Source organism: Mixophyes fleayi, chromosome 3 (genome assembly GCF_038048845.1).
Source record: "Mixophyes fleayi isolate aMixFle1 chromosome 3, aMixFle1.hap1, whole genome shotgun sequence".
Taxonomy (NCBI): Eukaryota; Metazoa; Chordata; class Amphibia; order Anura; family Limnodynastidae; genus Mixophyes; species Mixophyes fleayi.
In genome coordinates, this window is record NC_134404.1 from 46082719 (window position 1) to 46097040 (window position 14322).

The following is a 14322-nucleotide window of genomic DNA, read 5'->3' on the forward strand; positions in this document are numbered from 1 at the left end:
TGCCATTCTACCCACTGTACACTTAACCACAGATATGTGGACAAGCAGAACTGGGCAAACTAAAGATTATATGACTGTGACAGCCCACTGGGTTGGTGATTTGCCCTCACCAGCAGGAACAGCAGCAGCATGTACCCAACTACGTCACATTTTTCAGAGGCAGGTTACTCTGTGTATCACCAGCTTCACTAAGAGGCATATTATTATTATTATTATTATTATTATTATTATTATTATAATTATTATTATCGTAGATCTTTAAGGCACCACAGTGCTCCGCAGCACCGTACAGTATGAAGACAAGGACATACATAAAACAAGACGTACGTAAAGCAAGAACAGACAAGGCAGACAAAATGAATGGAGACATGAAAACAAAGGGTATGGAGGACCCTGCTCATTAGAGAGCTTACATTCTAAAGGGAAGAGGTCACAGCTGAGACAAGAGGAGCGAGTGTCGCTCAGAGTGGAGATTGTGATAGTTGTGAGGGTCCATTAGTGTGAGTAGTGTTATCGGGGATAAGGTCACCTCTAAAAAAGAGATGGGTTTTCAAAGAGCATCTAAAGATTTGAAGGCTGTGGGAAAGTCTGATTGAGCGTGGTAGGAAATTCCATAAGTGGGGAGCAGCACGGGAGAAGTCTTGAAGGTGGGAGTGAGAGGTGGTCATCAGAGACGAGACAAGGCGCAGGTCAGAGGTAATATCGCTGACAACCTGTTTGAAAATCTAAGGGATGTCATTGCACCATGGCTTATCCTGCTTGGACTCTCCTGAGGATATGTGATTTCTGACAACACCACAAATATTGTTAGAGCATTACAGTGGAGAAATTCCATCACATTCACTGTTTTGCTCACACAATTAACTTGGTTTTACAGAACTTTTTTAAAAAAATGACAATGACATGCAGGCGATTCTGCCTGTGTCCCGAAATATTTAGGGTAATTTTAGGGATTCTGCAACAGCATGTAAGAAAATGCAGCAGCTGCAAGAACAATAGAATTTAGGGGGAATGTACATTAGTCCAGCGCAGTGGAGAATTCTTTCCGTGTTGTGCAAGGTGCTGAAACCACTCAAAGTAGTCATCTGTGAAGAGAGTGCAGACACTGTTAGCTTGAGTCAAGTGATTCCCCTAGTTAGACTTTATTAAAAGTAGCAAGAGAAATTGAAGAAGAAAATGAAACAAAGCAATTCCGCTAATTATGTTGGACTTGTAGATTAAGTACTGTATTCGGTTCACAAGGATCCAAGAGTTATCAACATCTTGAAATCGGATCATTACATTTTGGTAACTGTGCTTGGTCCTAGGTTTAAGAGCTATGTCTTTTCTTTCTTTCCAGCTGACCCAGATCTCAAGAGCTCCTGGTTAGCAAGCTGACAGCGCAAGTGATACATGACACAATGACGTCTCCTCCTTAAGTTTCTCTGGAAACTGCTGCTAGGAAAAATCTTAGCTTTCCCAAGACACCCAGCGGTTATGCAGATGAGTCTGCACAACATTTTGACATTTGGTCTGGTCTAAAAGAATTGCCCAAAAATGACCTATAAATTCCAAGAGGACGGCCATTACCGGAAAATACATCAAAGTACACAGACTTCTGTGATGGTGGATTGCAGCGGGGATGAATTAGTATTGTTTGAGGATGATGTACACACTGATGAGGGTGCATATGATGACAGTGTAGATTGCAGGTGCTGAGATCTAGCTGAGAGAAGGGAGCTAGATGATGCTGGTATGCTTGGTAATATTTTGAGTAGAATGGCATGTTGGCAATTTTATGTTTTTCTACAGTAAACTTTCACCTTTATTAGAGAGGTGTTTTTTTCTTTAAAAAGGTACAAGCTTTTTATTTACATCTTTGTTTCACTGACTTAAAACCACTATGCACTTGAATATAGACTTGAGCACATGAGGTAGAGGGATTAGTATCATCATGACTGATACTGGAGAGTGACAACAACAATGCCACCCCTTCTGTTTCTGTATAAGCTATGGCACAGTACAATGTCACTGGAGACTTTTAAGAACACTGACAGCCCTATTATTACAATTTCTGTTTCAGCCCTGAACCCTGCCACCTCTCCTGTTTCTGAGTGAGCTATGGTACAGTACAATGTGGCTGCAGATTTACACCAAGCCTGCCAGCAGTAGTATTTCTACTTCAGCAATGATAATTAGCAATGGAGCTCTCCTCTTTGTGTGTAACCTATACAACACCGTACACTTTGACTGCAAATTCAGAAGACCAAGCCTGCCAGCCCTAGTATTTCTATTTCAGCAATGACAATTAGCAATGGAGCAATGGAGCCCTCCTCTTTGTGTGTTGACTATATAACACTGTACATTATGTGACTGCAGATTTAAAAGACCAAGCCTGTCAGACCTATTAATTCTATTTCAGCAATGACAATTAGCAATGGAGCAATGGAGCTCTCTTGAATGTCACTGGAGACTTTGAAGAACACTGCTACCCCTCCTCTTTCTATTCTACCTATGACACTGCCCAAGACTGCCAAGTATTGTGCTACCCATTCTATGTCTCTAAGTGAAATGGCGCTGGATCGCTGTGGAGGGCGGTACTTATAGAGTCCAAAACTCGCGAGATCCGACACCATAACAATGACGTTTTGCCTTGTTTTCAATTCCGAGTGCGCGCGAAAGTACCAAGCCGGCTCGGCTCTCGGATCTGCTAAGTTCGGGTGTGCTTGGTTCTTGGGAAACCGAGCCAGAGAATCTCTATTCAATACGTATGGAGATTGCGTAATGTATTAGTGTATTATTCGTGTAATATATCACTTGTTATTAGTGTTTCTTCTTATTTTCATAAACAAAACGACCATGAAATCAGTTCAAGTGGGTGTTTTTGGTCTGTCAATTGTTTGTGAAATTGTCAATAGGGACTGACATCGCCGGTCAATGACGTATAAATGTGCACAGACGCTCAAGCTGCAATAACGGCTACTTAATGTGGACATACCACTGGCGCTGTATAAGCACATGTGTGCATCTACGGTGAATGTCATTTTTTTTTATCAAACTCTGAAAATCTTAGGTTTTCTGAGCTTGACCCCGATGGCTGAAGATGGCGCTACCCATTCAATCCTATGGGGAGAGCATGGCAGGAGTGGGATCTTCGGGTACCTCTCCGGCAGCAATATTGCTCTCCCCTGCGCTGTATAATACAAATGACATCTGCACTTCATTTATCTAATTATAGACAACGCATCTAATTTAGCTTTCATTTAGAATGAATATGAGCTTAGTAAATGACACTACTAATAATGTTGTACTAATGCTAGGAGCTTTCTGATAATTCACCTTTCATTTCAGGGATAGAGTGCACTCCTTAGCACGTTACAATCTACATGCAGGAAGCTTTTCATCCTCTTCATATGCCTAGAATAGCAGTAACATCGGAAGCTGGAAAGGCTAATGTCTAAGGATTTTTGAGTGTCTAGTAAGTATATAGATTTAGCTTCTATATTTAACAATTTTCACTCTATGCCTCATTATCTCTTTGTGCTGTGCTCTTGGTCAATGATATTTATATCTGGTTCTGCCATACTTTGATAAAAATACTTCCTCTTTCCTGTTTCTCAAAATAGTTTCTTTCTCGCATATTCAGAGTCTCATAGTGCGTCTGCGGCCAACAGAAACACACACATATGTTCTGTATCAGGATTTATGCGTATCTACAACTCCTTACACGCGGAGAGGCGATACAGGGCGAAGGATAGGGCAGGGAAGCGTAGTCCGAGCTCAGTAAGGGTGTCTTCGCGTATTTGCAAATCAATTAGATATGAATGCAGACATAGATACGGCTGTTAGGATGTGTAGCTCTTCTGGGTGCAGGAGAGCTGGTGCAAATATACACATTGATGATAATGACTGTCAGCAGCGCTACCTAGCTGCTTCAGAGTGGCTGTTCGTAGATTGACCTTCAGCTGATAGTACTTTAATCAGCATCACGGCTATACTAGATCAATTCATTAAATTAATTAGCGGACATCTATTCACATTACTTAATTGTCATTTCAATATGGACTACTGGAAGGAAAATCGATTCCCACTTTATTGCAAAAGGGATGTGTAAGTGTTTTACTTAATAACATTTTATTATAGGAAAATGCAACTTTCGTTATTATTAATCTATGTATTAGTAGCATAAGAACAACTTTTATGAGTGACTTATTTCTATGATGCCGTTGTCTGAGCTCTTCCTGTGCTGGGTGACCAGGAACATGTTCCGTGCTGGGTGGTCTGGAAACTGTGACGGTTATTTACAGCCCTGCTGGGTGACCTGGAAAATGTGACCTGCTGGTTGCTCTGAAAACTGTGACAGTTAGTGAACTCTCCCTCTGCACCTTCTGGGTGACCTGAAACATGTGACCTGCATCGCCATGACAACAAACAAGAGTCAAGGACAAACCTTTCAAAAGGTTTCCCTGTGGTTATCAGAACCAGTGTTTACACATAGACAGCTTTACATTGCATTATCCCAAGTGAAAACAGAAGCATCTATCAAAACTAATAGTTGATCATACTCAGTAATGTAACTTCGATGGAAGAATTGATACATATAATGTAGTGTATAAAGAAAGTTACATTAATAAAGTGATCTATAATATAGTTATTTATACATTATATTCAGTTGTTAACTTTTTTCTACATGTAATGTACTGTATAAAAAAGCAATTGAATTATGTTAATAAAGTAATTGAGTCATTATATTTCAGTTTAATTTAAGGTGATTACTGCTGGGTTTCCCTAGTAAGACATTATTGTCTCTTGTGCATCTAATTTCATTGCCGTAATTGTACACAACTTAATTATGCATTAAACTTGTTTTTATTACATTAGTAGATTGTATACAAATAGGTTAAGGCCACTTCTGCATTGATTGCTAACATAAATGCCTAATGCTTGCATTTCCTGCGCTCCCTTCAGACATATATACACGCATAGGCATGCATTGTGTCAGTGCTACCCATTTTGATTAGCTCGCATTACAAGACCTAAGTACACTTTTTCTTGAGTACATCTTATCCTATGTGCTCCAAAGACATATGGGTCCACCTCTAATACCCCAATCATACAGCCTGAAAAACCTGGGTTTTTCCCGGGGCAAGCCCAGACGACGCGGGTTTAGGAGCAGTATGAATGGTGTTAGTTAAAAATCCCAGGATTTAGACCCAGGACTTTTGGTGGGGTAATTCCCGTGTGGGCCCTAGTTAGCCTGCAGTATGAATGGTGAGACCCGGGTTTTTCAACTCGGGTCTCACATAAAAGAGCTGATTGGGTGTCTGGGATGCTTGTGGATGACGTCATTGATATGCTGCTGCAGAAGAGTTGAGAAGGAGAACAGGAACTCTGGGCTACACAATAGTGACTCGTCGGCCATGATCATCATCATCATCACCATCACCATTACCATTTATTTATATAGTGCCACTGATTCCGCAGTGCTGTACAGAGAACTCATTCACATCAGTCCCTGCCCCATTGGAGCTTACAGTCTAAATTCCCTAACATACACAGACAGAGAGAGAGAGACTAGGGTCAATTTGTCAGCAGCCAATTAACCTACCAGTATGTTTTTGGAGTGTGGGAGGAAACCGGAGCACCTGGAGGAAACCCACGCAAACACGGAGAGAACATACAAACTCTACACAGATTAAAGCAATGCTGTAAACAGTCACCACCCAGTTTGACCTCATCTTTGTGAGCAAAAAAACTAGTCCCCTTTAAATGAGCTCATTATTTTTCAGCCAATGAAAGCTCCTCTTGTGATGACTCACACTTATTGCCAGGGCAGACCCGTGTGCAGTATGAATGAGGTCAACGCAGGAAATTCCCGGGTCCAAGGTGCAGTGTGACGGGGTCTCTGAGCAGGGACCCTCTGTGCCTCGGCAAAAACTCAGCTTGAAAAACACGGGAAATTGCAGGGGCGGCAGTCTGAAAGCGGAATAACTGAGACCCATTCTATTCAGTAATTGCATCTATATTTATTTCATCTATATTAGTGTGCATGCTATGTTGTTCCAAGGTCTTATATATAGCTGGTGAGCGTAAGCACAGTGGCTCCATTCAGCCTATTTTGGGTTACATGGGTGATACAAAGGAGTAGTCACACTGAAATAAATGTCTTTCTGGACCTGTCCTAAACTTTACGTGCCTGGTCACTAGAGAGTAACCATACCAAACACTATTTTATATTTGCATTTGCTTTATTTATATGTGACTATAAAACTTTATCTCATACTATAGCTTCACTTTTACTATCTTTTTTTGTAATTTTAAACAGGGGGGGAGGGGTGATCTAAAAAATTTTTTTTAACAGAAGCTATCCATTAAAATATAAAAAAATGATCATAGTAATAGTGGGTACATAAAAATGTACTAAGGTTTTTTTTCAGCCAATTATGTCTCTTGGTAAACATGTCCTCTAGATTTCAAGGCAATCTGAATGATTCTATTTGGAAATGTATATTGTAATCCAGCTTCCAGGTTGTTCCCATTCCTCTCTTAGCCCTGAACCAGACATGAGTTAAAACAAGTAGATATTTTTTTCCCATTCTTTCATCATAAAACAATACTGCAGAATCAATAACAGCGACGTTGCAAAGGTGATTTACCAAAGCAGAATTGCTAACATTTACAAGTGGGTGGTGAGCATTGGATTCTAAATGACCAGTAAAATAACAGGGATGTAAAGTCTAGTGGCAGAAACAATTTAATTAAATGTAACTACCATCATAGTGACAAGCAGCAGTCTGTGGTTTATAAGAGGAGCCTCATAGATGACTGTAATATCTGCAGATAAGCTTTGTTTTAAAGGGATTTCCCAATCTTTGAAGGAATGTTATACATCTTCACCCTTACCTCCAGACTAGTACATAGCTGACATCCCCCCACACCAGGACATCCGGTTTGTACATACATTTGGGATCTCTGCTGGAGAGATGAAGGTGAGGGGTTTGACACATGGACACAAATGACAGCTGGCCCCTCATTGGACAACTGCCATCTAATCATTATTGTCCTTCTACAGTCCTCACGGATCACTGGGCATCTTCATTAGGAAAACGTCATGAGCTCTATGGTATACAGCGGGTTTTGAGAACCCTTTGGGGAAGATTTAATTGGCAAATCTCTGATTCTGTCAAATCTCTGCCGCCATGCGTCTCGCTAAAGTGACCATGTTTGACAGGATGGACCGCCTATGCCACCCTCTCTGTTGTGTTGCTGGGGACCGGCTGGGCCTGCCTTGCCACCTTTCCCTTTTCGTTATCCCAAATGCGCCGTCTAACCGCAGTAGGAGGGGCTTAAGTTGCTGATACCGATATGCTCCTTAGCGGCACCTAGAACCGCGTCCTTCTGGGTAACTCTCACGGCTGGTGTACCCCCTTGCTGATACACCTCACCTCTTGCTTTCAGATCAGGGTTGCTGTGGATGGTTCCCCCTGGCTTATCACACTGGCCAGAGCTGCAGGGTAGCGGGCAGAGTGTTGGTACTGGAATGCTGGGTCCTAACCTCAGAACAGTCGGATAACGTTTTAGATTGGTCTTATCTGTAAGTCACAGGAATTACAGCAGGTAAGTAGGCGTCAAAGCGGGTTCCTTAAGCAGTGATGTTTATTAGCTCAGGAAGTCTTGAAAGGACAGTTGCGTTCACTAGTTTAAGGTACTAGTGATAACCAGAGAGGTACAGATGGAATAATACTTGGTCAAAAAGTGCTTGCCTTTATACAGCTTTGAACACAGCCTGGGAGGGATAAACCAGTCCCCTTTTCCGACCAGGCTCCAAGAAGTCTGAAATATTTAATTCAAAGTTTAACATCAGGATGTGAGATGTTCTTTAAACTTGGATTTTAAATGCAAATTATGCTTAATAAAATTTACACCGATTTGTAATTTCCCACATCACGTGCTGTTTACTTTGTTCAGAACAGGTTCTGACACACAGGACAAAGTGCCTAACAGGAAAGAGAGGTAACGCCCCCCTGCTGCGTTTTCAGGCTAAGCCAGTGTTGGCCGCTTCATATAAAAAAAAGCCTAATTAATGAGGATTTCCTCTAGAAACGTTACAAAACCAAATCGTGACACACTGTGTCAGAAGTTACAAATCAAATTTTCTCCAACATTTAGCCTATTGTATCAGAAATCAGTACATTTCTGACACAGAAATAAAACACAGTATCAAACATCAGTAGATTTGCAATGATATAAATTGGCACCTGCGCAAATAATTGAAATACATTTCTATAAAAAATTATTTCTACGTGATCCAGCCACAAACATGCTTTGATGTGTTGTAGTTGTGTAAAAGGGAAGGTTGCTCCCATATCTAAAAGAAGTTTAATTCAAAAGTTATTCAGTATCATTCTTCAAAACGTATTTTGAACACTTTGATCTATCTCACCTATCAAAACTACGTCTAAATAAAAAAAATGCCTTTTGCGGTGGTTATATGTGCGGTTGGTAAATTGTAAGGTGGGAATACTTCCTATTTGAAAAAATCAGGATGGAGGTTTCAAATCTTAGAAACATGTTATTTTATTTGCCGCTTGGCCTTTGGTTAATCTGACTCATTTACAACATATTCTGTGGATGTTGAATTTGATTTCTTTACGATTTCACTTGTAGCGCCGTCTTGTTTTGTTTATGAGGTTCATACTGGGCAATTTATCACCAAGGGAGACGGTGAGGAGAAATAAATAATGGATTGGAAACCTCTGTGGCTGATGATTGTGTAAGGTAAATACACCTCCAGCCACTGTCTACTAGTAATTATATGTGAAGCATACAAGCTACTAGTGATTGTATACTTTATATGTGCTAAATATATGTGTACACATAACAAAAGCTAATAATGTCCGGCTACTGCTCATAGTATTATGTACTAAATCTATTGGTAATTAGCTACTGGTGGCCAGCTATTAATGATTGTATAATGTACATAATCTACTGGTAATTAGCTGCTGGTGGCCGGCTACTAGTGATTGTATAATGTACATAATCTACTGGTAATTATTATTATTATTATTATCGTAGATGTGTAAGGCACTGCAGTGCCGTGCAGTAGGATAAACAGTACATGCATAAAACAAGGACATACAAGGCAGACAAAATAAATGCAGACATGAAAACAAAGGGTATGGAGGACCCTGCTCATTAGAGAGCTTACATTCTAAGTGGAAGAGGGCACAGCTGAAACAAGAGGAGTGAGTGTGGCTTAGAGTGGAGATTGGGGGGTAAATGTATCATCCTCCGATTTTTTTCAACTCGCCGCAATCTTCCCTTTACAAGCCATCGCCGCTTTAAATTTTACCTGCAAAGGCGCCAATTTCCGGCGAGTTGAAAAAATCGGAGGATGATACATTTACCCCTGGGACAGTTGTGAGGGTGCATTAGTGTGAATGGTATCATCAAGGATAAGGTAAGCTTTAAAAAAGAGATGGGTTTTTAGAGAATGTCTAAAGATTTGAAGGCTGTGGGAAAGTCTGATTGAGCGTGGTAGGAAATTCCATAAGTGGGGAGCAGCACGGGAGAAGTCTTGTAGGCTGGAGTGAGATGTGGTTACCAGAGACGAGACAAGGCGCAGGTCAGAGGTAGATCTAAGAGGGCAGGAGGGAGAGAATTTTGATATGAGATTTGGGATGTATGCAGGGGTGGTGTTATTGAGGGTTTTGTAGGTATGAGGTGAGTAATTTGAATTGGATTCTGGAGGACACAGGGAGCCAGTGAAGGGGAACTGCTCTCCCCGTACACACAGCACTTTACATGCTCAAGCACTGTTGTGTAAGAGGGAGAAAGTGTTTACATTCACTTACATGTGTCACTACAAGAACAATTTAGCTCTTAAGAAGACTGTTCTTAACTAGCTGGAAAATCACGCTGTGTAACACAAACGTTAGTTACAGTTAGTGATAAGGCTTTACCTCATCCCTAGCTTGTTGTGTGACATAGTGTATATCTACATATGCAAAACATCATTTAAAGGTCAACTAAAAAAACTACAATTTTTTGCTCACAAAACCAAATCTTCCTAACGTCAAGTTAGACCATGTACCCAATGTACCCTCTCTTTCCAAAATGTACTGACATTTGCTTTATACCCAAATGTTTGAAATTATAACAAGCTGCCTACCGGCATTCCATGACAAGTCATTTGTATAAGACTCGTACCTGTCAATTGGTTGAAGGAGTTTAGTTATGTCGTACTGTCTCTTTTAGGAGTGAATCAGTTTGTGTGAATCAGTTTTGCAGAGCACGGCTCACATATTAAGGTACATGTATGAAAACAAGTGCACAAAAAAATGGCAACCGTTTAGAGGCTAGCTTTCATTATTTTGACTGTTAATAAAACCTGAAAGACAGAATCTGAATGGTTGCTTTGGGTTCTTGGGCTTTCAAATGCTGCCCTTGTCTCTGGCACACTTAATGGTAAGGGTTGATTCAGAGTCCATGTTATGAGATCGTCCTGGCGTTGTTGCCCAAATTTTTAAAGTTACCATTTGATGCTGAGCAGGTGTATATGACCTTGGAAAACTGCAATCCCCATCATTTCTAGAAGGGACATAACTCACAACCACTGGGTCCCGTAGTAAAATTGGTAAAAATGAGTGCAGGAATGTGCATCTACCTATCGCGCAGCCAGCCGCCGTTCTATTCTACTCCTGTCCAATGCATATCCGATTTTGGCGGGAAATACCGATTTGCGGGATTAAAAAGGGGGTGTGGATGAAAGTGGGTGGGGCTTCACCTCATCATCTATATTTGTGGGTGGAATTTGGGTGGACCAGTAGTGGGGCTTATTTTGTCCCAATGCCCTGATTCTAATTGTGGATCTCTGCTCTTCTGTGCATAGGTGGGGGCTGTCCTGTGGGCTTGGAGGGTTATGGGCTGTGATAATTATCACAGTGGAACTGAAAGCCCAAACGGGTCTCCACACCGGGCCCTGCGCGTGCTCAGCAGTGGGTAGATGAACACATTGTTGCTCAGTCAACAGCAGCCACCTGAGCTTCCAGCTGTAGTTAAGTCTCTCATATCCTGCGTACTGAAGTTAATGATAATGTGATTGTTTTCATGTTGTTATAAAGCCTACAGAATAAGACTAGATGATAAGAATTGTATCTAACATGCACAAAGTAGAATTGATTGTGCAACTATTTAAATATACAGATATTTCCAGGGACAAATTTTTAAAACCAGGGACTGTAAAATGCAAATTAGCAGTTGGCATCTATGTTATGGTATCTAACGCAATCAGAGTCTTTCAGCGGCTGTGCGGATACTGCTTCCCAGGCCAAATAATGCAACTCAACAACAGGGCAGACTAAAAAAATGTTAGTTTTAGTAAGTAAATGAGTTCTCAGAGTTTGAGCACATTGGTTTTCTGGGCAGTCAAAATCCGTTCTACTTTCACTGTCGGTTGCTATGATGCCTATATTACAATGAAAAAGACATGTCAGCCCTTATCCTTTACGCTGCATATCTGTGTGTGTCTAGCAAAATGAAAACATGAGGTATTAGTTCATATTTTGCTCAAAACATTTAAGCCTGCATCCCAGCGTCAAGGGCACCTCATTATATGCGGCTATTTCACTATATTACAATCAGCATTTCCTCTACATGACAATCATATGCACGAGCTTTGTGCGTGCTTGACCACCCCATTATTTGTCTACTCTCCTGGGAGATGCCCCAATTTCGGGGAGTATACTGGACTCCCCGGAAGAGCAGGCCTCCCGTTTCACTTTGCCCTCCTTCATGTAATGCATTTAATCATTTAAAAATGTTGGCTGCTATGATTACAATAAAGATGGTTTGTTTGGTTGTCTACAATGACGCATCAACAACAACAAAAAAATAACAGCAGGGAACTTTTTAAGTGCCCCTGTTCGTTAGACACAGTGAAAGCGGCCATTCTGTTGACTGAACCAACGTTCCTGAGTGCAGTGCAGGATATAAAATGATTTAGAAACATAAACTGTAATCCTTTTCACACGCCAGCTACAGCCCTGTAAATGATTATTCCCAGAATGCAGCCTATCATTTAGAACCAGAGATACCAGAGATGTCACTGAAATCGTTTGTCTCCTGCCTCTAGTAAGGACAGTCCTTATATCCCCAGTTATATAATTTGTACATGTGCGCACACATATTTCACGTGGGACCGTAAATTCTCAGAATATGGCAGACAGGTGGTTTCTGAGAATCTCCAACTCATTAATAACGTGTCGTACATCACTCTATTTTGAGCAGTGCAGAATATGATCCTATCTCATTATCAATCTAATGTAATGTGATTGACACTGTTTAAATCGCAGGCTGTCATTAAAATTGTTGTCAAATGAATGCTCGCTCTAAAATGAGACCTCAACTTTATTGACAGTGGCACGCTGTACATCTCAACAAGCAATAAAAGCTGAATTAGTCCAGAATGAGAAAAAGTATATGGAATTCAGAGTTTAAAAACGCCTCACTGTGCTAAATACATGCAAATTGAGGTTATGGAAAAACAGTTATGGGCCATAACCCGTCTAGGAGATGACAGTTTCTAATTGACACAAGAAAGGATGTACAAGATTTTGTCTTTTTCTAAATAAATTATATTTCATATTCATATTTCAAACTTGTCCTTGAGGTCTCATTACAGTCCTATGTTCATCCCCGGTTGCCATATGCCAACATTTAAATACAATTTCCATCAACACTGCTATACATTGCTTAAAAGATAACAACAGACTTCTGAAATCCCATATAGCATTCAGAAAACATTCAGACGTTGTACTGTGCAGTTAACATATAAGTAGACTAACAGCAGATGATGAGAATTCCATATAAAATAGAGAAAGTGTTACTCCACATATTCTAGTATGCAGTGAGGTTGTACTGTGCAGTTTTACATATACACATAAAAACAGCAGGAACTGAAAATTATACCCAGCACTCGGAACAGTAAAAGGTACTACGGGTGGTCAGAATCTGTAAAAAAAAAAACAACAGACACACGCACACATAAATGTACCATGATTCTTTGGCCAAATCTAAAACTAGTTTGAGTATAAAAAATGATAAAACAGTTTTTTAAGCTTGTGGACTCAATAAAAAGGAAAAGAAAATGGAAAGCATATACTCTCAGGGGTGTTTGAATAGAAAAACTATACATTAGAAAGAAAGTCGCTAAAAAATATTACACTAGCCAAACAAAACTATAAAATATAAATGGTCATTTAATATTCACAGGTAAAATGACAAAACATACAAACAATATTCTAGGTTTTCCAATATGAACACATAAATAACAATCCATACAATGATATAAAGGTGCAATTTAATAGTGTATGACTGTTTATCAGTGTTTTTTAAATGACCGGTTCTACAGTCTACATCCTTTACTTTTCCAGACAGGCAGGTAAACAAACTCCCAGAAGCCTTTGCCCAGCAAGCAAGCACATTGACTTTCAATAGCTTATATTTCTAATAGTTACAATAAGCAGTTCAATTAAACTGAACTGCTACCTTATAATAATCAAAGGTTTGGTACATTGCACAGCAGAGTAGGATAATAAGAATACATTACCCAAGACCAGTACTCAAGACCCAGAGGTATTCCAGCTAGTGTCAATTTTCTGTCTTCTAAGTGGTAATCTGGGAGACTTTCCTGCTTCCCTTTCCCTAGGTGTTCTTTTGAGAAATGTTGTGCAGGATTAACATCCATTACCGATAAGGGTGCAATGGTTCAGAGTGACTTAAAATCCCCCCACGTGTTTGCCGCAAACCAACATTCTGCCCCGAAGAAATGACATTTGATAATGAAGACTCTGGGTAAACGTATTTACTCTGATCGTGTGTGCTTGCTAATTTTACCTGCACAAGTTCTTGGAATGGCAGCTATACAGAAATCTGAGACAGACAGCTAAGCAAGCTCTTCCCTTACAACTGACTCCTGAAGTATTTCAGTCCACTAAACAGCTCAAGTTCGTACACAAAGCCTGATCTCTAAACTACAAAACAGTGCTGGTTGCTCCTAAGCCCTTCAAAGAGACAAGAGATGTCTGACATATGTAGAGTTAGAGTTGAACTGCACACAGTTGACGTCATTAACAAAGCCCATTGTACGCGGACTGCAAAATGCTTTGGTTTGGCATATGTATGCCTAGATTAGTGTTGGCTAACCTGTGACACTCCAGGTGTTGTGAAACTACAAGTCCCAGCATACCCTTCCAGCAATAAGCTGCATTATAATGGCAAAGCATACTGGGACTTGTAGTTTCACAACACCTGAGTGTCACAGACTAGCCTAGATGGCACATC

The 14322-nt window shown here is 40.4% G+C and overlaps 1 protein-coding gene across 2 annotated transcripts in view; it reads right to left on the bottom strand.

Moving 5' to 3' along the window:
• LPIN1 (lipin 1) overlaps window positions 1-13817 on the bottom strand; it is a 165231-nt gene extending 151414 nt beyond the window's left edge. Inside the window, exon 1 of one of the 2 annotated variants that reach the window (XM_075201419.1) lies at window positions 13589-13817. In XM_075201419.1, coding sequence (XP_075057520.1) covers window positions 13589-13726 — 138 coding nt within the window. In that variant the 5' untranslated portion in view covers window positions 13727-13817. The remainder of the gene's footprint in view (window positions 1-13588) is intronic. The other variant, XM_075201421.1, reaches the window with a different exon arrangement.
• Window positions 13818-14322: the final 505 nt, after the last annotated feature.